We start from the raw sequence: 27,335 nt of genomic DNA, 5'->3' as shown, positions 1-27,335 counted from the left end.
ACACCCAAAGTTCTGAGATCTTTAAAGGCAGCATCAGCACCACTTTCAGGAAATTGCTCAATGCCAACCAAGGCACACAACACAGACTGCCCAGCTGGACTGTTTGTCCTCAACATTCACTAACAGGATCAGTTCTAAAGTGAAGCATGCAAGTGTCTCAGGACAAAAAGGAGAGCAAACACAGATGAACGCAACTCTACAAACTAGCAATTAACATGAGTCCCTGGGGATGAGATTAATTCACAAGGTGTTAAAAACAGCAAACTGATCTAAGGTATTCACTGAAAGAAATCCATACATTAAGAGCAGATCTCAGTATCACATCCACAGCTAATGTCTGTCATTTCCACCAGGAACCATCAATAAGAGCAAGGGATGACAGTTGCCTGAGATTTTATTTTCCTGCCTAGGACAAGCTACTGCTTTGTAGCAGCCTGACCATTTGCCAAGCCAATTAGCTGCCAGCATGTTCTCACCCCCAGATGTGGTCAGGCACACAGCATAAATAAACATCATTCATTACCCTCTACAATAACCACTGTGAGCTGGCCCACTGAGCACAAGGCAACAGTTATTATGACTTTGAAAGCAAGAACCCACACCAAGAATTTAATTAATATTTATGGCTAACCAGATTTCAAACTCCTCTTTCAAACAGCATGTGTTCTCAAGGAAAGATGATGGATGGATGGATGGATGGATGGATGGATGGATGGATGGATGGATGGATGGATGGATGGATGGATGGAGCCAAGAAGCTCTATCTACACTAACCTCTATATATATATAAAATCTCTAGGGACACCAATGTAAAACATTCCCAATCCTACAAACTTCTGCCTCTCTGCCTAAAATAAAACTTTCTAGTCTAAACATCAGGAAATTATGGATACTTTTTAGGCATATGAGTTAATCCATTGTTTAGGATCAAATATAAAAATCAGCTTTCATTAGGTTTCAAATAGGAATATCAACGTACATATTGAGCACTTTACCATACTAAGAAAGACAGCAAAATTAAGACTTACTGAAGTCTTGTGCTAATGCCAAAACCATAAAAAGTTACGTAGGAAGTGAGCGCTACAGACATGTAAGCAAATATGTAAATTCATGTAAAATCTGTAAAATCCCAAACCTGTGCAATAGTCAGTCATTTCAGAACACTTATTTTGCTCCAAACTGAATGTGAGACTGTCCTGGTTAGCATGATAGGCACTAGTCTGCTGTGCATGGATGAGACAATGTTGTTAAGACCTTTATTTTAAGTTTAAATTCCTAGCTGTTCAGCTCTGAATTTTACAGTATTTGTAGCTTCTTCTTAAAGCTCCAATGCCAGTTATCTGCAGTGAAGTAAGACTATCAGGTACCCTTTAAAAACAAAGTAAGTTTCTAATCTTTGCAGTTGAATAGGAACATAGATAATTCTGCTCTGAGTAAGTTATACTGAAGATGCACTGAAGGAAGGGATTCAGCCATGAAAAGGAAAGCAGAGGCATCTAAAACAGCAACCAAGAGAAAAGAAGCCAAAAAATCCATTTCATTTGCTGACATCAAAGACATAAAACACTTTAAATTTCATTTCTTGATGCATTAAGGTGGTGGAATGAATATTGTAATAAAATAAGCATAAATTGTCCCAGTCATCTTAAGTCTACAGCTATTAGAAGTGTCCAACTTTCTGCATATTATTTCCTTAGTTTTGATAAATTCTTAATAACTAGACTGCTGATAATGCACTGTGTTACACAGTACCTACTCTAATATGTTTAAAAAGGACTTTCAAACTGACCACATAAGTGAGCAATCAAAAGCTTTCCTTCCAAAAATAAAATCAGCAACAAGTGAGACTGCTCATACCTTTTAAATATTTACTAATAGAACTGAAGGTTTAAAAATTAATCTTATTTTTATAACATCCCTGGTGATATCAAAATGCTAAAACAGATGAAAACAGTAACTCATATAGGAAAATATGAAGAAGTAATTTAAAAATAAAAATATTCACCATACTGAATCCTGTGAATAATCAGTATTTAATAAGAACTGCTGCAAAATTTCACATGAAAGCCTGAACATGTGAACATCCACAGCACTCAAAAGGAACCACACACCCTGCAAAACCACAGGATTCTGTACCATTTTTAAAGCAATCCCCCTCCTAAAACTAATTCCTCATTTAAGCCACATAAGGTAAAAAAAGAAGTCCTAAACATATACAGAAGCATGTTTTTGAAAGGGAAGATGAAATTTGCTATTTAAATTAATGGGAATGTTCATCAGCTGGAACACAAGGGAGTAACAGGTAGAGATCCTCATTATGTTGTTTTAGTTATGAGGGGTTACACTGATGTGAACAGGGACAGCTCAAGAACAGATCCTCTACTTGAGGAATCAGGTACACCTGGAACATCACATGTGATATATCCAGGACATGTGGGTGACCAAGCACTGGAACAGGCTGCCCAGAGAGATTGTGGAGGCTCCCTTACCAGAGGTACTTGAAAGCCCTATGGACACAACCCTGTGCAATGTGTTATAGGACAGCCCTGCCTGAGCAGGGAGATTGGACCAGATGACCCACTATGGTCCCTTCCAGTGTGACCCATTCTGTGATTCTGTTGTCATATTAGCTAAGGGTATAAGGGTTTCCAAGAAACCAAACCAAGTACATGCACATTTTAAACCCCTTCCCATTTTCAGGACTCCATTAGGAAACTCAGTGAGCTCAGTTTGCCAGACAAGAACTTTCTTTCACTCTAAGCAAGACAAATAAACAATATTTTTTTGCTATAAAGACAGAAAACAATAAAATCACATATATCAGTGTTGTACTACTGACTAAACATGCTAAATTATATCAGGCATCATCTGTCTTGTTTATCCACTCAATTAGTTAATTTTTGTATAGGCCTCCAGGCAAACTCAAAAATACCTTTTAAGTTCATGCTTAAACAAATTATATAGCATACATGCAGACATTTGAATATGGGTTCTAATTACAAAGCCTGAACAAACTCCCATTTTGAGCCAGCACTGGAGGAACACTTACAATACTGTGAATCTGCAGCACTGCAAATAATTTTCTGCCAACACAATTTCTTTAGAGCAGAAAACCCAAACCAAATCCCTGGTGTATTCTGAATATGTGTGGTTGCACAGTAGCCATGCTTAAAAGAAAAATCTCTCTCATGGGAATAAAACACAGAGACCTACACGGAAAACAGAAGCATTTAGCTGATCACAGGAGAAAATCCAGAGTGCTGGAAGGGAATTCATAACCCTCACTCTACCATAGATAGGAATGCCTAAGCCAACTAAGAGGCATCACCTCCGTGAAGCACAACTAACTTCTCCCTCCTGAAGACAGGTATTTTACCTTCACTTTTGGTCCCTGTTAAAAAGCCATGCAGAGTTTGAGAACTACTCCTGCAGTCAGATATACATCTGGGAATCTCTGTGTGTCTAACATGCCTGAAAAGACTGACAGAGGAAAACATGAAAATATTCCCCACTACTCATTCATTAGTGCTGTTATGCAATAACCGTACTGGCTCAAGAAGCAGGGAACATGGGCTCCCACTACTCAGCAGCCTGTAGAGATTTACTTGAGTCACTTGAAAACCCAGAGTTCATGTGAGAACTTGAAGCGATACAAGACAGTAAGTATCCTGCTAGATACATACCAGGAACCAACACTGTTGCTCCTATCCAATAGAAGAACTTCAGGGAGCCAAGTTTTCAAAAAAGCAGAATCTGTATTTCAAGTACCTCAGTAGCTCCTGAACACATGAACCTTCAAACTACGTGCAATCTTTGGTCTGTTTCACAGGGTGACGCACTCAGTCCTGTGCTCAGAATGACTGTAATACCTTCCACAGTTTTTCAAAACACAGTGTTCAAAGCTTTCCTTTGCAATTTCAAGTCCTAAAAATTCATTTTTTGGAAAAAATTATGGGTCTATCATTTACAAGATTGTAAAATCTGGGCTTAAGACAGCAACATTTTCAGTTCTAATAACTGTGAGTAAAAAGCATGGAGTTGTACCTGTAAATCTGGAAGTTAGTTTGGGACACGTCCATTTTCCCATCTTGTTGAATGTTATACAGCAAACTTCTTGACTTTTCAAGCAGCACACTCCTAGTTCCCGTCTCCCACAGCCATCAGCTTTGGTCATCCCATCAGCTTATTCCAGTTTGATTTCCTAACCACAGCTGAGCTCAGCCAGCCATCCTGCTAGTGGCAGAAACTTTCCTATCAGTCAGTCACACCTCATATGCTTAATGCACATTTGCAGTCACACCGAAACTGTCATTGCCCAGAACTATTTCCCTGCCCTGTCACACAGAGATCACAAAATGCTTGAGGCTTGTTTGTCATTTCTGTCTGTTGATTTCTCCATCACGAGAGGGAGAGCACCCCCTCATTCCCAACTCCAATGAGAACAGAAACTTCCCAGTATAGACTGCACAAAGGGACTCCTTTCAAGTGTCAGAAGAATTGAGGGGTGGGGGGAAGGTGTTTTAAGACTTGGTTTTATTTCTCATTATCAGTACTCTGATTTGATTGGCAATAAAATAAATTTTTCCCTAAGCTGAGTCTGGTTTGCTGTGGGATCTCAGCACCTCAGGATGGAGGTGCAGAGAGGCCGAGACCACCCTTGGGGGGCTCGGGAATCCTGGAATGTTGCCAGAAGTGTCTGGTGGCAGGATTTTGATCCTACACAGGAGATGAGACCTGTATGAAGACTGGGAGGATTCCACTGGGTGAATGGTGAAGGGATAAGTTAGTTAAAGTGTAAAACACAGGGTTTAGGATTTTGGTACAGGGGGGTCTAAAGAAGTAAGATGGAGGAATTGGGGCGTGTCCTGTCCTTCTTCTTCTTGGCCTCCATCTTCTGTGGTGGTGGTGGCACTTGGGGATTGGTTGTTACTAGAAGTGCACAGGTTAATAAGAGTAGAAAGTATTGGAGAAAAATGATAAATATTGTACACGTAACTTAGGGTATAAAGATAAGTGACCGCCCGGGGGCTTCGGGAGTGTGCCCATGGCTGACTTGCTGTGCAGACCTCTGTCGGGCTGAAAGAAAATCTTTTAGATAAACAATTAATAAACACCAAGACCGAGACAAGACCAGAAGTCTCTCCTCGTCCTTTGAAGCGTCGGCTCTCCAAGGCCATCCCTGGGAATTCCCTGAGAATTCCTAAACAGCCTAAAACAGCAGCAGAAAACCTCACAAGCCAAAACAGCCGAGAAACCCAACAAGCGGCCTCCCGGAGCTATCTCCGGTCGTAAATCAGCCGGGAGAAAAATGAAATTTACAGTTTGCCTGTGATACTAACTGGTGACTGATCTCTCCCTGTCCTCATCTTGACCCACAACCCTTCCATTAAATTCTCTCTTCCCTGTGCAGGTGAGGATGGGAACAATAGCAGAGTTTTGGTGGGCAGCTGGTGTCTAGCTAGGGGCAATGCACCACATGGACAAACAGTGATAAATTAGGAGGAGCTGAGAAAATCAATGAAGAGTGTCCACTTGTCCCTAAGCCTAGGAAACTGAAAAACAACTTCAAGAGTATGTGAGAGCCTCTGTTTTAAAAATGTGAGAAAACTGGGAGTACCTGAGAAATTTGTTTCCCAGTTCATTCACATAAACTGATCTAGTATTAACATAGAATGAGAAAGCAGTTCAGTTGGTATGAATTAGTATAAAACTGCTTGATATACACAGCTACAACATACACCTCAAGAACTGTCCCAGAAAAAATAGCACAGACCTCTTTTAAAGGCAGAATCAGAAAGATTGTCTAAATTGCAGCAGTTCCTGTCACTTTCAGCTAGCACAGCAAGGAATGCAATCAGCAGTGGTGTCTGACATACTGCTATTGGGGACAAAAATGTAAATCTAAGATTCAAGACTAATACTTTGCATGACACAGTCTAGTTGTGCCAGTGATTACCCATTGGTGTGAGCAGGGAAGTTTCAAAGGTAAATGTAAATTACTCTTCTAGTTTGATGTATTCCAGTGAAAGACTGACCTGAAAATTGTTTTTGTACACACTGAATGCTGAAAACACACCCACAGCACTGCCCAGCTGCAGCATGCTGAAGAGCATGGAAACTCCAAACACCATTCACTGACCCAATTTTGTAACAAAAATTATTTTATGACATCAAAGGATTCAAAAGACTAGAAAGGAAATGGAATCACAAGGTGCAAGCTACTTCCTACAAATCCCAAAGAAGGATTTTAGCTATGCCCTTTGGAGGGTAAGGTTGTGGGTTTAGTCTTGTTTTGTGGGTTTTTTTAACTTGGCTCTTTTTTTAAGGCAAGCCTTTTACTGTACAGCTATGTAAACAGACAAGCACAGAGGCTCTGTGAAAAATGCAACTCTCTCAGCATTCATCTTCCTCCTGGGTGCAAAACTCTACCTGCATTCACACATCCAAAAGCAAATGTTCTGATTAGAGCTAACAGCCAAACTTGGCTTCCCTCCTTTGAGAACTTGGCCAAATACTATGCTGAAATATTAAGCCTTAGGCATGACCTAGGGCCCAAATATCTGTTCCCTCCCCAGCTCCCAGTTTTTACACAAAAGTCAGTCTGATGCACTTCCATTCTATTTGGTGGATTGACCAGAACCCATGAGCATACATGAGCAGCTCACATTTCAGCTAGTTTGAAGTAAGACAGACCTTTCTGAGCAGAAGACTCATTCTCATGTACCAATACACACGGTAACCTGGAATAAAATACACAGCCCCAGATTCTTCTACCAAACTATTAATATCTCATTATTAGGAAGCGTGTTTACTCCACTTAATTTAAAAGCCTTCAAGTAAGGCCTTAAGAGCCTTCAAAAACAGGATTTTGGTAAGGATTCTTACCAAAGGGCACTGTGAATGCAAAAATTAACACAGGAAGAATACACAAACTCACTAAAGAAGAATCCACCAAAGGTTAATAAATCACATCTAATTCAGAGTTCACATCTGGTTCTGTCAGTCACTGAACTGGCTCTACAGCTAGCATGGTGTCAGTGCAGTCATATACAGTACTTTCCCACATTCCCTCTCTTCCAGTATCTATTCATGGTGCTTTAGGATGCTGGATCCTGTGCCCCAGCCACAAGGAAGATGCTCTTCTGTACAGACATCAATGGCTGACCTAGTCACCTCAGGACACTATATTTCCAAGAGGAAGGAGAGGGAATGATTCATCTCACCTCTGCTTGCAAAGGACAAAGAGGTATAGCACCCCTTGCAAAGGGAGCTATACCCCTTTGTCTGCTCTGCCTACAATGGCAGCCCAGTGTGACTGGCTCCAATACAGATCTCTGCATACAAACTAAACTCTCTGACTGAATTCATTACAGAGAACAATAAACAGAGCTTAAAAACAGAGTTCAAAGACTGCCTTCAGTTTTCACTTTTTCTAAACAACTGAAAAAGACAACTCTTGCAGCACTAGAGCACTGCAATGCTTGCATACATCCTCCTGAAACCAGCTGGTATTCAACTGGAGTCACCAAGCAACTTTCTCAGCAGCACTTCCAGTTGGAAGGGGACCTCTGTGTTAATTAATTTTTTTAAACAAGGAAGTGTTTCTCAAACCCCTTTACCAGGAAGATGAAGATCACTTGTATCATCGCATTTAAGGGAGAGATGGAGAAGTAGAGAACAGTGGCAGGAAGGTGGGACAGCTGAAGTAACACTGCCTCCAAAAGAAACACATCAGAGAACAGACTCCAAGGTGTGCGTAAGGGTAGGAGAGATGAACTCCATGTCTGAATCCAGTCATTCACACACCCACACAGCACAGAGTAAAAGCACAGAGTAAAGCAAGACATTTTCAGCGTATTTTAACAATTAGCAACAAAAAAGAAAATTGTAACCACCTTATGATGTCACTCACTGGATAAAGATCTACCATCAGGATGTGCAGACAATGCACCTCAGGCCACTGAAATATCTTCCCCCAACTCTTTCTGGGCCAGCTGGATGGACCTCCTGACTCTGCTGGTTCTGGCTGTAAATTCCCAGGTGTCTGGTAAGGTACACCCAGCAGGTACAGACTGAATTGGGCATCATCCAATCATCTCAGCTAGTAGATCTGAAGGGGCAGCAACCTCTGTAAGCACAAATGAAGAGCTCTGAAGAAGCTCTGAGAAGACTAGTGCATCAACCAGAGGAAGGTAGAACTGCAGCAAGAAACTAATGTCTCTTCTACAATCAGAGTACCTTCAAAGCAGCCAGCTGTGCCCCAGAGGAAAATTAATCTGTTGAAATAACTTTGCCAAACCTCCATACCACACTAATTTCGGAGTTGTGGCCCTACTCCTCTAATGTGGAAAGGGTGTCTTCATAAAGACTTTGCTATTGCAGTCTGTGGCACTAAGATTCAAGCAGAGCTGTGCCACAAGTCATATCATATCACTTCAACATTGTTGGAGCGTTGTGATCATCATGAATCACATTTTACTCACTGCCTACTAATCCAAAGGGAAATCATTTCTGCTGGCACAATTTGTTAAAGAGTTTATATTTTCCTTAATGAAACACAGGTCTATCATTGACTACACACATGCACACGTTACCACAACATGACAGGCAAAAGCCAAAGTCTCATACTCATTTTGCATAAACATTGCGGAACTCACCCAACCTGGTTTTCTCTCTTGAATTTGCTACCTTTGGCAACTACTTTGTTTGTATTTCAGTGACAGTGTGATACAGCAAAATCCCACAGAATACTGTGGGAAGAGTATTTTGCAATCACTCAGACCTGGTTTGTTCTGCTTGCCACAACATTCCACAAGCAACAAAAACAGGTACATTTTGAACAGAAAAAGGTCTTTTTGTCTTTTTCTTTAAATGCAGGTTGGGTCTGTGGCATCTCCCAGGTTTAAGAGACAGCATGTCTGGGCCTCAGGACATCTCTTCACAGCCTACTTGCTTGCAGAGCGCTAGCAGACTTTGTCTACCATATAGTTCATTGCTTATAAATCCAGTAGAGATTTGCTTTGCAGATCAGTATGACATATTCTTGTCTGCAACAGTCAAGGGAATGTCTGCAGATATTCGGCAGCAAGAAGTATGTGGCTGTGGCCATCACCTCCACAGCTGCCACAATTCCAAACTTGCAGCATCTTCAGCGAACATGGCTGCCCAGGATGCAGCTCACGTGGTAAAATTCTGGTGACCAGGAGTTTCACAGGCACTGTGCCAGATTTATTACCAGCACAGTTCTGTGGCTTATGGCCATTACCCAGAATTATGAGGATATAGGTAGATCTGTTTTCTCTGGCTCAAAACTGCTATACTTATCATCTTGCAGAGAGGTGCCTTGACTGTAACTGGATCAATGACATATCCTCACAGAGGAAAGAGGCACAATTTTGGCAACCTCACTTGAAATCATGTTGTTTGTAGGGTTTGCCACTGATTTTCAGGTCTGGTATAAAGAAACAAAGAAAGTTTAAAGTCTAAAGTCAGGCCCCAATCAAGATATTAAAAAAAAAAACCCAAAAAAAAACAACAAAAAAAAACCAAACAAAAAAAAACAAAAACAAAAAACCAAATTCCTTCCACTTTGATACGGAAAATAGGTACCAGAGCTGTTATTTTGCAAGACTGAAAACCACTTAACAGAAAGGAACAGGAGAGCTGTAGCACTCCAACTCTCTGGACACAATTCCCTGGGGCAGGCTGAGCCCTCTAACTCACAACTCTCAATAGCCAAGATTCTGGATCAATGAAGAGAGAAACCTGGTATTACATTTAAAATTAATAATGTATGTTAGAGTGAGAGTTGCTTCTAATGTAGGCCCATGATCATAAATCTGTGCACTTAAATAAGCCCTTCATCATCCTAAAACTTATCCAGTGGTGAAGCTGAGAGGAATCTGGCCTGCTGCTTCTTTGGAAACCCATCTGGTATATACACTGGTTGTGTGACTTTTGTTAGAGGTCGTCCTCCTGCCCAGCCAGTCAGCTCTGTGCCTTGTGGCTATCCTTACATAAGGAGTTTGTCTCACCATCCAAGAGGAAGAAGCAGTTTCATGCCCCCTATTCAGAGGGCTTCATCCACCTTCACACACATCATGGTGGTTGTAGTGACAATTTTTTTCAGTTGCAGTAGAAGCTGGTAAATTCATTTTTGGCTAGCTCTCTGTCAGATAACTCCCTGAATATGCTTATGACCATGCTGCTTTCTTGGGCATCTGCCTTGCAGCTAGAAGATAGTGGCTTCCCCTAACCTGTCTACTCCACACACCCACTCAATTCTTTAGATTCCTTAATATGAAAACCAAATAAGCCTGTGGGTGAAGAGGCATTTTGCCAATACATTAGAATAACATCTGTAAATGACTTTTACACCACTGAGCAAAGTTGCTCTTTATAAAACACTCCACAAGCATTGCCATGGACTAGACAGGCTATATCAATACAAGGAAAACGTCCCAGAACAAATGTAGGTTCATACCAGGGACTTTGGCCAAAGCAGGTCACAGATGTACAGCTTTTCACATTCTTGATGAACAAAACCATGCTGCATTCACATCTTTAGCACAGACCTGACCTTCCCAACACTTTTACCAATGTCAAAAATACCACATGTAGCTCTGTTATGAGTCAGAAGAATCCCATGGTGTCTAGGCAAGTTTTGCAAAGTCCCCCTATAGTAAAATCTCTAAATATAGGGCATCAAATTCCAGAGTTTGACATAATTTGTACTGATCACTGCCAGTCAAATTTAGAGCATAAAATTACTTCTTTTTCAGTCATGTTGGAAACAATACACATGTGGAAAGCTTACCACATTTTACCACCTCAAACATAAAGCAGAAGACTCCTCTCCAAGTTATCTGACACTCATCCCAAAAAGCATATGATTCATTGGCAAATATCTGGAGGAATATAAAGATAATGCACAAATCCCAGGTAACTTAAAGACTTCCAGTGACTTCAGCAGGCTTTGAATCCATACAGTTTTTTTTCTTACTACATTTCTATGATTTTAAGTTTTCTACTCCTATCTAGAGTATGTTAGACACAATCACAGAAGATTTTTAAAATGGTATTTATTTAGTTACCTTCCTTTGTACCACAAAACTGGAGACACTTGATTCTTGCCTCAGGTTAGTCCTGAAGTTGCAGAAAGCCTGTTTTCAACAGATTTAATTCCAGTATACCACAGGGTAAGTAAAAGCTGGAAATTAATTTTGCTTGATGATTAAAAATTCTTATGGGAGTTACAGTACAGAAGCCAATCTGAATTTCAGTCACAGAGGAGAAGGAGAACATTTGGCAAAACACAGCATATCCTCCATCTTTTAAGAAACTGTGACCTGTATTCATCTCAACTAGCACACAATATTCAAAGGTGACCTCCAGTCCTACCTAACCAATGATGCTACTCTCTGTCACTGGAGGAAGAGAGATCTCATGCTCTGAAGATGTTGCTTTTTTTCAACTAGTAACTAATTTTAAGCCTGAAGTTTAAGATGGCTTAAATAAAGTAGTATGAACCTCATCTTGAAAGCACTTAAAGCATGTTTAACAATGTTTAACACACAGAGAAACAGATATGGTAACTAGAAACCTGAAAACCAAAATATGAGCACTATCATGACATTCATTCACGCTGGATACCAGTGACAGCTATACCAATGTGCATTATCCATGCAGCACTGAGCTGTGCAGATATATTGGAGCCTGGCATGCTCTGGAGGGTGTAGAAAGGCTGTGTGCACTGACAGGATCAATTCTTACAATCTCCTGTTAGGTTACTTATGTTTTGGTAACACAACAAGAACATGTGAGGTCTTCTGTGAGCCTGGATATGCTCTGTATCCTTCAAGGCTACTAAGAACATAAGAAACTTCTCTCATCAGCAAGCTACTTTCTACATAGCGAAAAAATTATGAGTCTTAAGTTAAGTGTTTTCTTAACTTCAGCCTGAGAAGGCCTGTTTTCAAGACCATTTAGCCTAATCAGGCTTTTTTTGGTGCAGAAATAAACCTCCACACTCTTTTAAAACAGTCTATTAGACATCCCCACAATATGCAGCCAATAGCAGATTTAAAATCCTGATAGCAATTCATCCACTATTTCAGAAATATTCTCAATCCTTAGAAAGTAACAGCTGCTTTGTAATTTAAATCATTTGTATTGGTCGGTGCTGAGTCATTGCAATCACAGCAATCCCAAAGAACTCTACTGAACAGACTCCCCTTCTGCAGCTTTGGTCTTCAAAGTCGAGTAAGTGATAGAAGACAATAGTAACAGCACCACTGCAGAAAAACAAATTAAGATCAAATCACCACTATGTAATAATCAGGACAAACATGCAATGGTAGTATAAAAAATTTTATTTATGAAAAGCATTGAATATATCTCAAGAAGAGCTCAACTGCTACTGACAAAATGAACGAAGATGAAGGGTGCCTCTGCCCTGTCACTCTCTAAGTCCTCGCTTAGGGAGATCCTCTAGGATAAGGAGCAAGGCTTCTCTGTGTGATTTAAAGAACAGGAATTAGTCAACTCCCCTTGCAGATCAGAGCTCAGCTACTACACAAGGTACTCTCATGCTGAAAACGCACTACTCATTTAGTCTATACATTGAACAAGTATAAAAAATGCTATTATGAACTGTTTAGCAGACTCTTCAGAGACAGTAACTCCAGTTAATAAAAGAGAATTTCATCTCCACATGCCACACAGGATGTACAACACTTCTAAGTGGACATGTGCTATACTGCTAATCAGACAGAATAGCAAGAATTTGAATCAAAGGTGTATTTTTGCTCTGAACAAGTTGCTGGAGGAAAAATACAGTTAAAAATATATAATTACATTTCCTAAATTTAAATTTTCTGGTAGCTTACATGATTCTTTCTTTGCTGCAATACCATCACCAAAACAGACAAGAATAAAGGGTAGGGGATCCATTCTGTTAAAAACAGACTCAAAAAAGGACAATTTCCCATTCTTCTCCTAACAGTATCTTTGTTATATACCAGTGAGAATTCAAATATTTGTGTCTGTTGGGATATAACTCTCTTGATCATTTATGACAGATGAAAAAACAAAAAAAAATTAGTCCAACTAGTCCAGGATTAACCCTTAATTGCACTTTTCCTATCATTATTGTTTAGTCCTGAAATTCCTCTGCATCCCAGCAACACCTACACAAACACTACAGCTCCCCTATAACCATATCTGCTTGTCATCTGTATTCATAGGTTAAATTTCTGGCAGGAGGCTTCTGCCAGAGAGCCCAATTTACAGTTTCTGACTTCAGTACTGTTCCAAGATGCCCCACTCCCTTCTTTGTTCAAGTGTATCTGCTGTCTATATTGAGGCAGACTGAAAAAGCTAAATCTAAGGCTCAAGTCGAGGTCAAAGCAGCACTTACCCTCCAGGAACCCTGTGGCTGTTGGATAAATATAGCAGGTGTCACAGTTATGTCATTATCATGGGAAACTGTTAACACTATTACCAAAAGCAGAAAAAAGATACACTTAAAAAATAAAAGCTACTGTGAAACAGATTTTTCATACTTCTAAAACACCATACAGGAAAAAATCTGTGAGAGTTTATGATTAATAAAGTTCTAATAGAGGTTTAATTGACTGTTAAATATAATAATATATTCAGAATACGTATTCTCATATAGAATTAAGGTTCAACAACAACCTTGAGCCAAATTAAGAAGCACTAACCAAAAAATTGCTACCAGGAAAATGAGTAAAGCAACATAAAAAATACCGTTATCATTACTGTCATAGGAGTTAGGGCTTCTGCAACAATTTTGAAGCTAAGCAGACCAGCCTCTTCAGATTCCCTAGAGAAAGACCAATGTCTCCTGACACTAACTCAGAGCACATTCCTACATTTAAAGTTCCCTGGGGTGATTTCAGGTATCTCAAGAGAGACTCCCTAGGTAAACTTTGCCTTGCAAGTACCTTCCAGATGTGCACTGTACCAAGAACTGTCCAAACATGTAACAGAGCGGCAATCTTTCCTCCTCACTAACAAGCAACACAGCTATAAGCTGGCAGAGGAGAGAGGAGTATAACATCACCCAAGAACATGGTACAACAGGGAAGGCATGAGAATGGCACACAGACAGGAGTCAAAAGCACACAAACTGCAGAAGCACCATCAGCACAACTATTACACTGCTGCAGCATTCTTCTGCCCTGCCTTACGGTTCAGGATAAAAGGTACTCTGCAGCATCTTTTAAGTGTTCCCATCATCAGAACCTGTCATGTCCACAATAAGAGAAATGGGCTTGGACAATATAATTTGAGCTAATCCCTCAAACCTCTCTAGAAAGAAACATTTTATTTCTTCCAAATATTTATTAGAGATCTATCAGCATCCACATAAACCAGAAACAGGTAAAATATTTTTTTGGACTACATCCACTACAAGAATGTAGATGCCTACATACAAATTGAGATTATTTTTTTCAATTATAAATAAAGATCCATTTGTGGTTATAGTGAAGTTTTTCACACCCAGTGCTTCAAAGGACATTAAGAAACAACCATGAGGCAGTCTGAATACTGGCTATACAATTACAATGCATGAAGCAGAAATGACAAAATAGAAAACTGAGGACACCATGGAGGAACATGCCGAAGCCAAGATTCGACCCCTCCACCCTGCCCTGTTTCATGCTAGATTGCAAATCACTCTATATCCTCCCTTTCCTATGGGCTAGGAAGGAGGAACAAAGAACATGGAAAAGGTTTGCTAGCATTTCACAGACCTGCTTGAAGGACATGGTGGACTTTTAGGAAGAAAGGACAGTAGGATGCTGAGCCAAGTCCTCTGTATCCGAAGGCAACAACGCAACAGATGACTCAGTTGCTATCACCCACGTAACAGCAGGCCACAAAACCCTGCCCTGCAAGGACTCCAAACATGTTATGAAGAAAAAACTGCCTGAAGATAAAAGTGACAGATACATCAAGCACCAACTAACTCTAAAATAAAATACAATAATAATTAAAAAATATATGGTGCCAGTCAGACGCAAATTCTAAAGACCTATACTCGATCCTACTCTTTTGTTAAAACTACAGTGGGGTAGGGCCTTGAGCCCAATGAAACTGGAATTACATTTTATGAGCCACTCCTAAAGAATAAAACAAATTAGAGCCCCTAGCCCTAAGAAATCACTTTATATTCTGACACAAATCTTTACATGATTTTCAAGTGATTTTAAATGAAGTGGCAAGCAGCTAATACTACTTAAAGTCAACTTGCAGTGGCATACTTTCACCACATGAGTGATCTTGCACTTACTTTCTTGTGTACTGTTAATTTTTCTATGAAATGACAGCACCAATATAAAGTGCATATTGTATTTTCTTATATGTAAAAAGCATATCTAAACAGAAAAGACAAAAAAATGCACACATACACACAGAAGAGCCTACTTGTAGACAGCCTCACTTTAACACCTACGGTCCGGAGCAGAACCAATCCTTCAGCGTAAACAGCAAGGGCATGATTCAGTCATCTAAAACCAGAATGTAATGTCATTTTAGTGCTCCAGCTGGTCCAGTTCAGAAAGGCTGTTGTGCAGATCCTGTATCATACCCATCTGCCCACCTAGATATGCCAAGGATGCAAAAGAGCGTCAGATTATTCTTGGTACCCTTGCTAAGATCAATGGATCAGAGTCAAAAAGTGACTGAACCTTAAACTGTGTATTTACTAGACATAAACCTAAAATTAGGTTGAACAAACCTGGACCATTACATATTCTATGAATTCACATATACACCTGAGACCCAACAACAAGGTCCTTACAGCCAGACACAAGAGGAAAAGCTCCATGTCTGGAGATGGAAACTGAGACACAAACTGTATGTCCAAGGAAGATTCAATCACATGGATGTCCCCCTGTGATATAGACACAACACAAAGCAATATCCCATGTATCTAACTTAAGACTGGCAGACAAAACAGTAGAATTTACACCATTTCACCAGTGATTGGAATGTGGAACAAAACTTTTGTGCATTTCTTAGAAAGATACAGATAGCTACTGGTATGTGAAAACACAAAAAGATCCGCAAGCATCCTGCATCCTCATTTTGGAGAATGAGCTTAGCTTCTAAACAAATGATTACAAAAAAGGTCAGAAATACCCTGATTGAAGAAATAGGAGACCATGAGAAACTATCTCTGCATGAAAGGCATCAGGGCTATTGTTGCAAACTGCAGAAGGTATTCAAAACTTGTTAAAAATTGAAATCCTTCTGATGCTAACTACTCCAAGGTCTTTTTCTAATTAGTGGAGAGAAATTACCATCTCCAGACTCAGTTCACCCAACTGCCTAAGAACAGCTGGGTGGACTGCAGCTTTGGCTTCTTCAGCATCTGTGGACAGACTGTTTCTCCCAAGTATCTAGCTTAAATGACTCAAGTTTCCGTAAAATTATGTGTAACATTTAGTATCAAAAAGAGCTCTTACAAATCCTTATTGTACTTAACTTGGAAACAATCCATCCTCCATCATCTACAGACAAAACTAAGAAAGAGCAACTGATCTCTCCTATGCAGCAGAGAACACAATTCATCAACATTTACAGAAGAATTTATCTGACTGCAGGAGGATATCTTCCAAGTTATCTGCCCCTAACTTTCTGAGAAACCATTTCAGAATTGTGCACTTCAAGGCACAAGTCTCCTCACCCTGAATTAATACAGGGCAGGCAGCAAAATCAACACTGGTACTTGGTACTACCTAATGGGAAAAGACAAGTGAACACAAAGAAGCTTTCTTTCCAATAGCAGGAGAAGTAGGAGACTTGTTCCAAGTCACACTGCATGAAGTGCAATGCCCCCCTCTGCATTAGAGGGGCATACAGGGTTGGCTAAGTTGAGCAAACAGCCAAAGTGAAAATACAGAAATAAACCTTTTAGTAAAGAAGCAATGCTACCTCTATCACATTCTGAAATGTTACTCCCAGCTCTCTTCTGCAGAAGTTAAAAAAAACAGACTGTGAAAGAAAGACAACATGAAAGACAAAAGCTGCAACAATAATTTGGGGGCTAACAAACAGTGAGTAAGCACATAAGACTATCAGAAGCAATAATGAAATTACAGCATCCACAACAGTCCAGTTTTGAAAAGATTCTCATTTCAATAGAAAAACTATCTCCAGAGGATAGGCTTCCAAATGCCCTCAAGTCAAATATTAAAACCTAGGTTTCTTTTTAATTTCTATCCAGGAAAGTAGTTGCACACTTCAGAAGCCAACCCAGGGATTAGTACTCTGCTAGGTAACACTACATGTGCCTGTACTTTTAGCAAAAAGCAGTGTTCATGCTACTTCTATTGCTTTTAGACACACACTGCATTACAGGCTTTGAACTTACATTGCGAGTATAAATTATTTTAAGTAAGAAAAAGCCTACTGAAATCCTAACATGAATTTTAACAGTGTTTCTAGCTGTTTAACCACTCATGATGAGATGATAATCCCAGCTCAGTAGTAATCATGGATTAAAAAAAAACCACACTCTAAAATGGGATGGGTGTCTTCTCAACTGAGGCATGATCTAACACCACCTATCATTACAGACACTTCAGAATTCAGGTTCCCCTTGCAAGTAAAATGACAACCAGAACTCTATTCTAAGCAAATAATTATGAGCTGCACAACAATCAATCCCCAAATATGAAAATAAACTCTTAAATAGTATGTAGATTGTAATTTAATAAAAAGTAGAAATCATATTGAAGAGCTGTAGTAAAAAGGCAAGAGATATCTCTGAAGTTAATCCAAAGTTAAGTGTCTGATCTTGTACTAATTTGTTGCCATAAGGGTTTTAAACCAAACACTTCCATCTTCAAGTGCACTTGCAGAGCAGCAATGTTACAGTGACAGAGAGAAATATTCTGTTTGAAATGCAAGTCAAGTATCAAACCTGAGTTTTCCCAAACTGAAATACACAAATCCTCAATAGCTGTGCTGCAAGATCCAGAGATATCAGCATTTGCAAAACCTCCAAGAAGTGCTTGGAATTATGCAGCGGTTACAAGAAACTACTTCAAATAAATGGAATCTATTACAAAGTAAGTGCTGTGCATGTATAGGGGTACTCCAAGCACAAAGCTTGTACTGCAGCAGAAGATGCCTCCAAGATGTCACATTCCTCAAAAGGTGCTGAAATGTGGATAAGAGCTATGGCTGCTTGTCATTTTTCATATTCAGAAACATACACAAAGAGGAACCAAAACTTCATGCCAATTTTTTCATACTTTTTAGAGCTTTAAACACTTTATTTATCATGGAAACAACAATCATCTGTAAGCTTCTACACATTATTACTTCCTGCCTCAAAAGCATTTTATGTAAAACTAACCTGCATTTTATATGATCAAGAAAGCTATATGAAATTTTATTAATCCAGTTAAGTATCACAACATACATATCTGATCCATCAATGGATGACAAATAAAATTAAAGCTAAAAAATTTACCTTAGGAAAAAAAACCAAACAAAATCTGCCTTGTCCTTGTTTCAGCACAGGATACACCTCAAGCATACAAGATAAAAACTTTTGTTCACTTTTTTTTCCCTCACAATATTTTCTGCTTGTTTCTGGTTTTAATAAACTACAGCATAAAAATTCCCTATGACCGGGGTTTTTAACAGTTGAAGTGTATTCCACATCTTGAAGATTCATTCTTTCACTATGAACCCATGGAAAGCAGAAGAGAGTTAGGATCAGGGGAGAGAACACTGCCTCTTCCTGCATAAGCCACAAGTTATACATCCAGGTAAAACCCTCTGACTGGGGCCCTACCAGCAGTAACCTACCAGATTTTTCTTTAATAGGTAAAAAGAACACAGTACTATAAAAATAAATCATTTTGTTTGGTCTCCACACAGCTTTTCTTCTGGGTATGTTGTATGTTTGGCTATCAACCTTAACTGGTATGCATCATTGGGATACAGCACAATAAATAAAATTCCTCTAAAAAGAATCCTTGTTTAGTGGAATCTCAAGCGAAGGAGAGAAACTGCAATGGATCTGTTTCACAACAAATCTTGTCATCCACAGATGACATAACAGCATTCATCCTGAAACACAATAATAATTTAAGAAAGAAAACAGAGTTTACCTCCTTAAAACTATGAACTGTTACAGCTAACTGCAAAACCTACAGACTTGAGCTGCCTACTGTTCTTAAACATCTGAAATGGTGTTTCTGAGTAAGAACTCATCTCAGCACAATTCTGAATTGAGCCAATATTTCCTCTCTGGAAGGCTGAATTGGATGAGTTACACTTTGAGGCCCTGCATAAAAGCTGAGCTCCTACAGACTGACTCCTTGCTAAGCCTCTTAAGTCCTCTGTTTATCCACCCTCCTGCTTCAGAGCTTGTTCAGAAGTGAAGTTAGGCAGGGTATCTTCATCCAGGGTGTCAGTCACCACCATCTCATCACTTTCAGAGAGGTTACACCCATCTGCATCAGCTAGGAAGTTTGTATGTCACATCTCTCTGCACACTGAATTAATGCATGTCCCAACATCTTCAACTACTGCTAAGAAGACACAGAAGAGGCTCTACCACACCATTAAGACTGTTAGGTGGCCCTGTTACTTCAATTAACCTAAAAATATAAAATAAGACAGCAAGACTAAAATCCAAACAGCAAGCTAATTGACCCTACAACATATGAAGAACTGCTGCAAGCATAACACACCAGAAGGGTTTCAAACAAAAGATAACTGATGAAGAGTGAGAACAAAGATGCAATCCAGTCCAGCCCACAGAGATAAAACAACTGAAACAAACAGCAAACAAATGTTACCTCAACACTGTAACTGCTCATGGAAAACAGGCACAATTCCAAGCAAAGATCCTATCATAGGAGGTTACATTAAACTTTCATTCTCCTTAAAGCTAGCATGCCTAATCCACAGAAACAGGGTTTGTAATAAGCCTGCTTCATTATAAACACTATAAAAGCTTTACCTATTTAGTGGTAGACCAGAGGAATGCTGAGAAGCTTGCCCAGGTTCTCAGAGTGGCTCACAGAAAAACCACCTGCTGGAGACCACCTCTGTGTTTGTAATAAACCCTAACAATTTATGCCAAAATGAATTCTTAACTTCCACCATGAAATACTCAAAACAGTCATTTTGACTAGAAAAGAAACAGGCTGGTGAGCACAGCAAAGTGAAAAGAAAATACCACCATTCAAGTGATTTTTTGGCCTGAAAGACCAAGTAGCTGTTAGACTATTTCACTGCCTTGGACTGCCCTGGCAGAAGTCTCTCACCAGACTTTCAGCCTTGTTATGAGATATCCTAATGCTGGGATATTTCAAAAATCAAATTAAAACTTTTATGACAATCAGGATGTAACACAGTAAAAAAATTTCCGGAGCAGGAATAAATGAGGGAGAATTAAAAATCTCAGTAAGAAAATCAGAATAAGTTACAGCTCAAAAATAAGACTCGCAATTATTTTTTTCCTTTCGGCTCACAGCTCTTCTCCCTGCATGAACTTATTCAGATATGCTGACTTTGCAGTCAAAAATCAGTTGTTATTGCTTTTTATTTCCATGTGCACCATGGTGTCTGAAGAGCTGTAACAACTAAACTGGTTTAATTTTTGGCTAATGCACCATGCACTAAGCGAATTCTACCAATAAGCCATTTCAGAAATCACACTCTGGTACATTACAAATGTTTTCTGACTGCTCATTTAATAGTTCTCAAGTACTTCAGTGTTAACCACTGATACAGAGCCAAGCAGAAGAGGCACAAGTAGATTTCAAAATACCTTGAAAATGCCCTTGCAAGGCATATGGCTAAAAGGGGAAAGCAGCATTCAACTTACAAGTACAAAGTTTGAAACTTTAGCACCAGAAGGAAGAATGCCATACTTAGTGAGTCACTTATAAAATTAGGATGGATTATGTGTACATATTTTTACATGTATAATACTGATTGAGTGCCCTGCAAAACAAAACATGGGGAAGTCAGGTTACAGAAAGTTTGCTTTACTTCAAAAACCAAATTATAATATTCTTACAAAAATCTCATATCTGGTTGAAAAACTAAGGAATAAACAAATATAATGAAATCAATTTCTAAAAGTTTAAGAGTAAGAAGGATGATGCTTGCTGATTGTGTATTACTTAAAAAGACACAGGTGCTAATAGAAAATATTTAGAAATACTAGTATTAATCAAGTCTTAACTGAATTATTAATTAAAGCAATTTTACCAAAGAATTGATGCAGTAAAATTACAAGTCTATTCACTCCTTGAACATACTGCTCCCACAATAGGTTTTATTTATGGCATATAATTTCTCAAACTTTTTACAGAGCTCAGGAAATTCATGAGCCAATTTCTCTGAGCAGAACATATGGATCAGAGTAACTCATTGTCAACACAAGTCAGTGACATATGCCATTTGCTGTGACTTCTGCAGAGAGAGACTGAACTGATAACCATAGCACGATTTTAATTTGAAACCTTTGTTGCCTATTCAATTTAAATCAATCCTTTTCAGGGGAGGAAAAAAGGCCATGCAGTCTTCTTGCTTGTCTCTACACTGACATTACAGGCTTGACTCAACTGTCCATATTTGGATGCACCTGCCCACCTGAGAGGCCCTTGGGGAGGCCAAGATGTCATTAAAGAACACTAAAAGCACAGGACCTTTGGAAGGTCTGCATCTGCCCTGAACAGAAAACAGGGTAACAGGCCATCTCAAAGGGCACTAGTAACCCATGTGGGGCAATCTGAGCAGAGCTCCTACACCAGACTGCACCCCACTGTGGGATGCCCAACACCACACAGCAGCACCTTCAGGTAAACGTGGGGTTGAGTGCCAAGCACCCACTACTGTCAGCAGACTCAAGAGAGCTACTAAATTCATTCCACAGTCAGCACCTACATCTTGTCACCTGAGTAGCCCCCCAAATTCCTCGGACTCTACACACAAATCTTCCATTGATATTCAAACATGACACTCAGCTCACCCTACAGACACCTGAACTCAGACACCCAATCAACAAGCCAAAGTCCACCCTAAAACAAGATGGGATGATCACCAATATAGGAACCAGAGTTTGGCCCATGTAACTTGAGGCAAATAGGCTCAACTAAGTATTTCCAGATCAATAATCATTGTAGCATCTTTCATTTTTTTTTGCAGTCAATGCAAAGAGGCCAATGTCTTCAGAGCCTGATTCACTTAAACACTTGATTTTGGATAAGATTTATCCAGCTACCCATTTCCTCCAAAGCATACAGGAACATACTCAATCTCTCCTAATGATTGCTGTAGCTAACTTATACAGCCATATGTTCATGCTGTCATTAGCTTTATTCCTTCTTCTGTCATGTTCATGTATTGTTCATTTTCCTCTTCTTTCCTAGTGAGTTACAAACCTTAATATACTTCCTTAACTGCTTTCTTCAACACCACTTAATACAATCTTAATGAGACCCCAGATGGTACAAAAATAAGAAAAGTGCTGTCTGATATTTATTTAAAACAAAAGTCAGAGCACACAGAGAACTCCAGAAGTTCACCAGCACTGATCAGCCATCAGACAGATTCCAGTACCAGAGATTACAGAGAGGCCAACAAAACAGCACCACAGTCAAGTTACAGCTCTTTTTGGTGGGTGCTAAACTCAGCAAAGTTCTAACACTACATCATATGTTGATAAATATGTCTGTAAAGATTTATAGCCCCATGATAATTCTGACTTTACAAAAAACTACAATCACCCTTTTCCAAATCTCAATAGATACACCAACAGTAAAGTTAACATCACTATTTCCTTGCCAGGAGGTCCTCTATTTTAAGCCCTGGATGAAAACTGACAAGTTAGAACAAGTTGTGCAGGAGAAAAAAAATGGATAACAAAGGAGGCAAATACTTGCAAAACTGCATGATCAGAAACAAAAAAAAAAAAAAATCAATCATTTGTTAGCATTTATGTAATGAAGGAAGACTTGCATACATATGAAGAAACTCCACATCTGCCATGTGTAAAGCCTGCTAAACTGTGAAAACACCAAAGAGGAGTGAAACACAAGACCAGAAATGCCAACCTCCTAATAACAGAATTAACACAGTAAGATTACCTTGCTCCAGTCTAAAGCATAGGGAACGCTTTGCAGCTTCTATCTCAGGAGTTGGATGATCCAGAACACGTCTGCACCACTGCAGAGGAGTCAGTGATTTCTCTTGAGGAGTGCGAGTCTTGGTAGGCAAGACGTACAACCTTAACCAAAACACACAGAAGTATCAGCAAGATATGCAGTACTGCAAAGTTTGCTTTTGTATGCTCACTTTCCTATTAGATCACTAATAATTTATAGCATCCAGAGCCCTGCAAGAGGATATCTAATAAAAAGAAACATCCTAAAGTAGAAGAGTTTACATTTCTTTTCTTTCTTCCCTCCTCAGAAAAATAGGTGGCAAAATATCAACTCTACAGGTCTGGCATGGCCAAACAAAGTCCAAGTAGATTACACATTAAAATCTTCTATCTAATCACTACCACTGTCTACATTTCAGCACTGCCCAAAGTTCAAACGTATTAGGTGCTGTACACACACCAAAGGTGCTCTTGTTTTTCCCTATACTTATATTTACTGGAGATTTAGATAATTTCAGCATCTGAACTTATCTTCACACAGATGAACCAGATGTTGTTCAAGTCATATTTGTAATGATTAAAAAACATTCAATGAGAAAACACTGAAAATCTATTTTCAACATTCAACAGCAGAAGAAAAGAAAAAAAAGCACATATGCAAAAAAAGGTAGTGTACGTGCATTATTCTCAGACAAGAGTTGGCAACTGATCAGTTGCACATCAGGAAAGCAGGTTTCAAAGCAGATTTCATGGGAGAATTCTTGAGGCTGAGATCTGGGTTGCTGCTGTCGCCCTGGCAGATTAACAGGCACAGCAGATTAACAGGCCCAGCCAACTCACCTGGGAGAGTTCAAATCTTCCAGGGAGCAAACTATTCTTGTCTGCTGGACAAGACGCCGACTCACAGCTCCCTGGCCTGACCCCCTCCGAGACATGGGGCTAGGGACACCCAGAGCCAGACTCTCAAGGCACCACAAAAAAACACTTCACATGCCTTAAAGGGATCTGGCCTGTACAAAGGGGGAGTGAAAGCCAAGACCAAAAACTAAGCAGGATTTTGCCCTTCAAGGGGTCACTAACAGGTAGCAGCAGCCTTTCACCTTCACAGTTTTGGCTCAAGAGCTACCCAAGTCCCACCAGAGCACCCCTTCTCCATGGAGTGGCTGCTCCATGGAGTTCTTTGCCTTTGAAGTCAATCAGCACTGTCTATCCAGCTCTCAAGGAACAAATATCCTCACTGCCATTGCCATCTCCCTCTCTTGGCAATCCCAGCAGAGATCAACTACTGAATTGCTCTGAGGAGAGGACTCATTTCCCCAGACTTCCTGCAGTGCCTGACCACACGTTTAAAAAATGATGCTGAGAAAATCAAAAAGCAAAGAAAAGAAAAGCTTTCAGGTTTCCTTTTAACCTGCAGAAGTGCTTCAAAAGCTAAACATCTGACTGATGATTTTCCTGTGAAAAGATGAACACTACAAAGTAGTTTCACTTGTCTGCAGTTTGACAAGGTTGGTTGGTTGGTCTTGGGGTTTTTTGTAACTGCAGTCAAAAACAAAAAAAAAAAACAAAACAAACAAAAAAAAAAAAGGCAAGCAAAACACAAAACCTCAAAGGTATTTAAGGCCTAAAATTGCAAATCAAAAACTAGGATATGCACTCAAGGCTTTGGCTTTCCAGGTAGCAGTTTGCTTTAAAGACTGAGATGACAAAAAAGCCCCAAGCAACTGGCATCACACGCCCGACCTTTCATGGACAATGACAGAGATTTATCCTTGAACTGAAAACATTCAACAGTTAAAACAACTACTCCTAGTGCAATAAATTTGTTAACAAATTGCTGTCATGAAATTCTGCCGGTGGACACACACATATGTGACATACAGGTAAATTTTGGCACCCAAATCTAGGATTGCTCCCAGGGAGGAAATCAAATTGGAAATTTCACTATGGCACACAATGACTGACTACCACTGTAAAATGTAAACAAGGAAAGCATTTTGCTTAACAAGACATTATCAAACAAATCTGATATTCCTTAATGCTAGGAAAGCTAGAAGTTGGAACCTATGTAAAATTTGATTTAAGTCTGGACTGACAAGCCCAAGCCAGCCCTGCAGACCAACCACACACACAATGAAGCAGCGCTGACAAAAATTTCCACACAATTTGTACATGGTCCTCAAAAGCCATTTCCAGAAACGCGATATTGTGTACCATGAAGCACGTAGAACAATCAGAAATATTTCTGATATTAATTTTTTAACATTTTGACCAAAATTAAGGATATTTGAACACATCTCAGCTTTTTTATACTACATTTTATTCTCATCTGACATTAACTTATAGCTTGATTCAAAAACTAACCTCATTAAAAGGAAAGCTACGTAGAAGCTTAAACAGATACTCTAAAACTTATTTAAATAAAGGTAATCTATATATTGCTATTGACACTTGAAAACAAATTGACGTTCCACATGGCTGAACGGCCAATACAGTATTCCAGCACTGCCCCTGTGATGCTCGCCCACGCTGCTGAAACAGGTTTTGAGGCACCAGCTTTACTGATCTACTTATACCTCTACCTTGCAGTCTCCCCTTCTGTTTCTTTTTACGGGAGTGTAACCATTACGGGTTACACACGTTAACCAGACCAGGTCGATTTCATTTTTTGCTCTATCCATTTCCGATTTATTCCATTTCCTAGCACCCTGCCGTGCCTTTTCAAGCTACATGGGCGCGTAAGATACACAATTTAGATCAAGTCTAAAAGACAAAAGCCCTCCCAAATCCCTGAAGATGGGAGTCAATTTGGCAGAGATTTTAGGATGAGCAGGCAGCGCTGCTCAGATCAAGGCTTTCCCGGAACGAAATTCCGCTATTTTTAATTCCTTATGTAAACACGGGGCTGAAACTAGGCTGAGATCTGAACGATATTCCTCGGGGTGGAAAACGAGCTCTGCTCCCCACGGAGGGCGCGACGCCCGGGGCGAGCCGAGCGGTGAAGCCCCGACCGGAGCCGCGTCTCGTACACGGGGCCCTCCCTCGGCAGGGCGGCACGGTTTGGACGGGGGGGAAAAAAGGAGAAAAAAGCAGATTTCAGTCTAAGCGGGGAGATCAAGTGGATTTGGGGGCTAACGCTAATCAGAGCCGGGAGACCGCTGTGGGAGGCCCGGCCGGGGGACACAGCCGGGCCGGGCGGGGAGCAGGGCAGGGCCGAGCCGCATGTACCATGTATCCTCGTCCTCTCCGCAGCCGTCCTCCAGCTCCAGCACCGCCACCTCGTCCAGCACCGTGGCCGCCGCCCCCGTGCAGCCGCCGCCTTCCTGCCCGCCGCCAGCGGCCGGCGGCCCGGGCGAGGGCTTGAAGTAGGCGAGGGGCTCCGGCGGGCACAGCAGGGTGGGCACCGGGCTGGGCACGCACGGCGGGCCCGCGGCGGGGGGGCTGGCGGGGCGCAGCCCGCCCGGGGCCGGCGGCGGGGCCAGCAGCAGGTGCGGGCTGGGCGGGCCGGTGGCCACCGCGGCGGCAGCGGCGCGGCTCCGGAGCTGCTCGTTCTGCTTCTCCAGCTTCCGCACCAGCTCCTGCAGCTTCTTCACCTCCAGCTCGGCGCTAACGGCAGAGCCGGCGCCGCTCCCCTTCACCTCCGCCATCATCGCCGGCTTCAGCAAGGCAGCCTCCATCCTGCCGGCCCGCTGCCGCCGCCGGCACCTGCTCCGCCGCGCCGCCGGAGGGCAGCGCCCGGCCCCCGGGAGAGGCGGGAGCGCCGGGCAGCGCCACTGGCAGCGCCGGGGTCCGGCCCTGCGCCGCTGAGCCGCCTGCCCGGCCGGCCCCGCTCCGCCGCTCCTGCGTCTCCCGTTAACGGCGGCGCGGGCGGGATCCCCTCCCACTCCGGCAGCCCGAGCGCCGCGCACACGCACTCGGCAGGAACAAAGAGCCGCCCGGCGCCCCCGCCATCCAGCCCCGGGGAAGGGCGGCACGGACCACCTCCGAGGGGAGCCCCGGGTGCCTCAAGAATAAAGTGCCTTCCCCCAATGCCCCCAGCGCGGCTCGCCCCGCCCCGCCTCGGCCTGGAGCCGGCCCAGGGCGCCGCGCCTCTCGTGAGCCGTGTAATTAGAGCCTGGTGGTGTCAGGGTTGTAATTATGCAGATTGAGAGTGTGAGGGGAATGG

At 41.1% G+C, this 27,335-nt stretch overlaps 1 protein-coding gene across 1 annotated transcript in view; it reads right to left on the bottom strand.

Moving 5' to 3' along the window:
- The window catches only part of SLAIN1 (SLAIN motif family member 1), a 49,981-nt gene extending 23,134 nt beyond the window's left edge, over positions 1 to 26,847 (bottom strand). Inside the window, exons 1-2 of the mRNA XM_059465853.1 lie at positions 26,399 to 26,847; positions 23,154 to 23,293 (exon numbers count right to left, since the gene is read on the bottom strand). Coding sequence (XP_059321836.1) covers positions 23,154 to 23,293; positions 26,399 to 26,847 — 589 coding nt within the window. The remainder of the gene's footprint in view (positions 1 to 23,153; positions 23,294 to 26,398) is intronic.
- Positions 26,848 to 27,335: the final 488 nt, after the last annotated feature.

The sequence above is a fragment of the Ammospiza nelsoni genome, chromosome 2, assembly GCF_027579445.1.
Source record: "Ammospiza nelsoni isolate bAmmNel1 chromosome 2, bAmmNel1.pri, whole genome shotgun sequence".
In the NCBI taxonomy this organism is placed as follows: domain Eukaryota; kingdom Metazoa; phylum Chordata; class Aves; order Passeriformes; family Passerellidae; genus Ammospiza; species Ammospiza nelsoni.
This window is presented reverse-complemented; position numbering and strand designations above follow the sequence as displayed.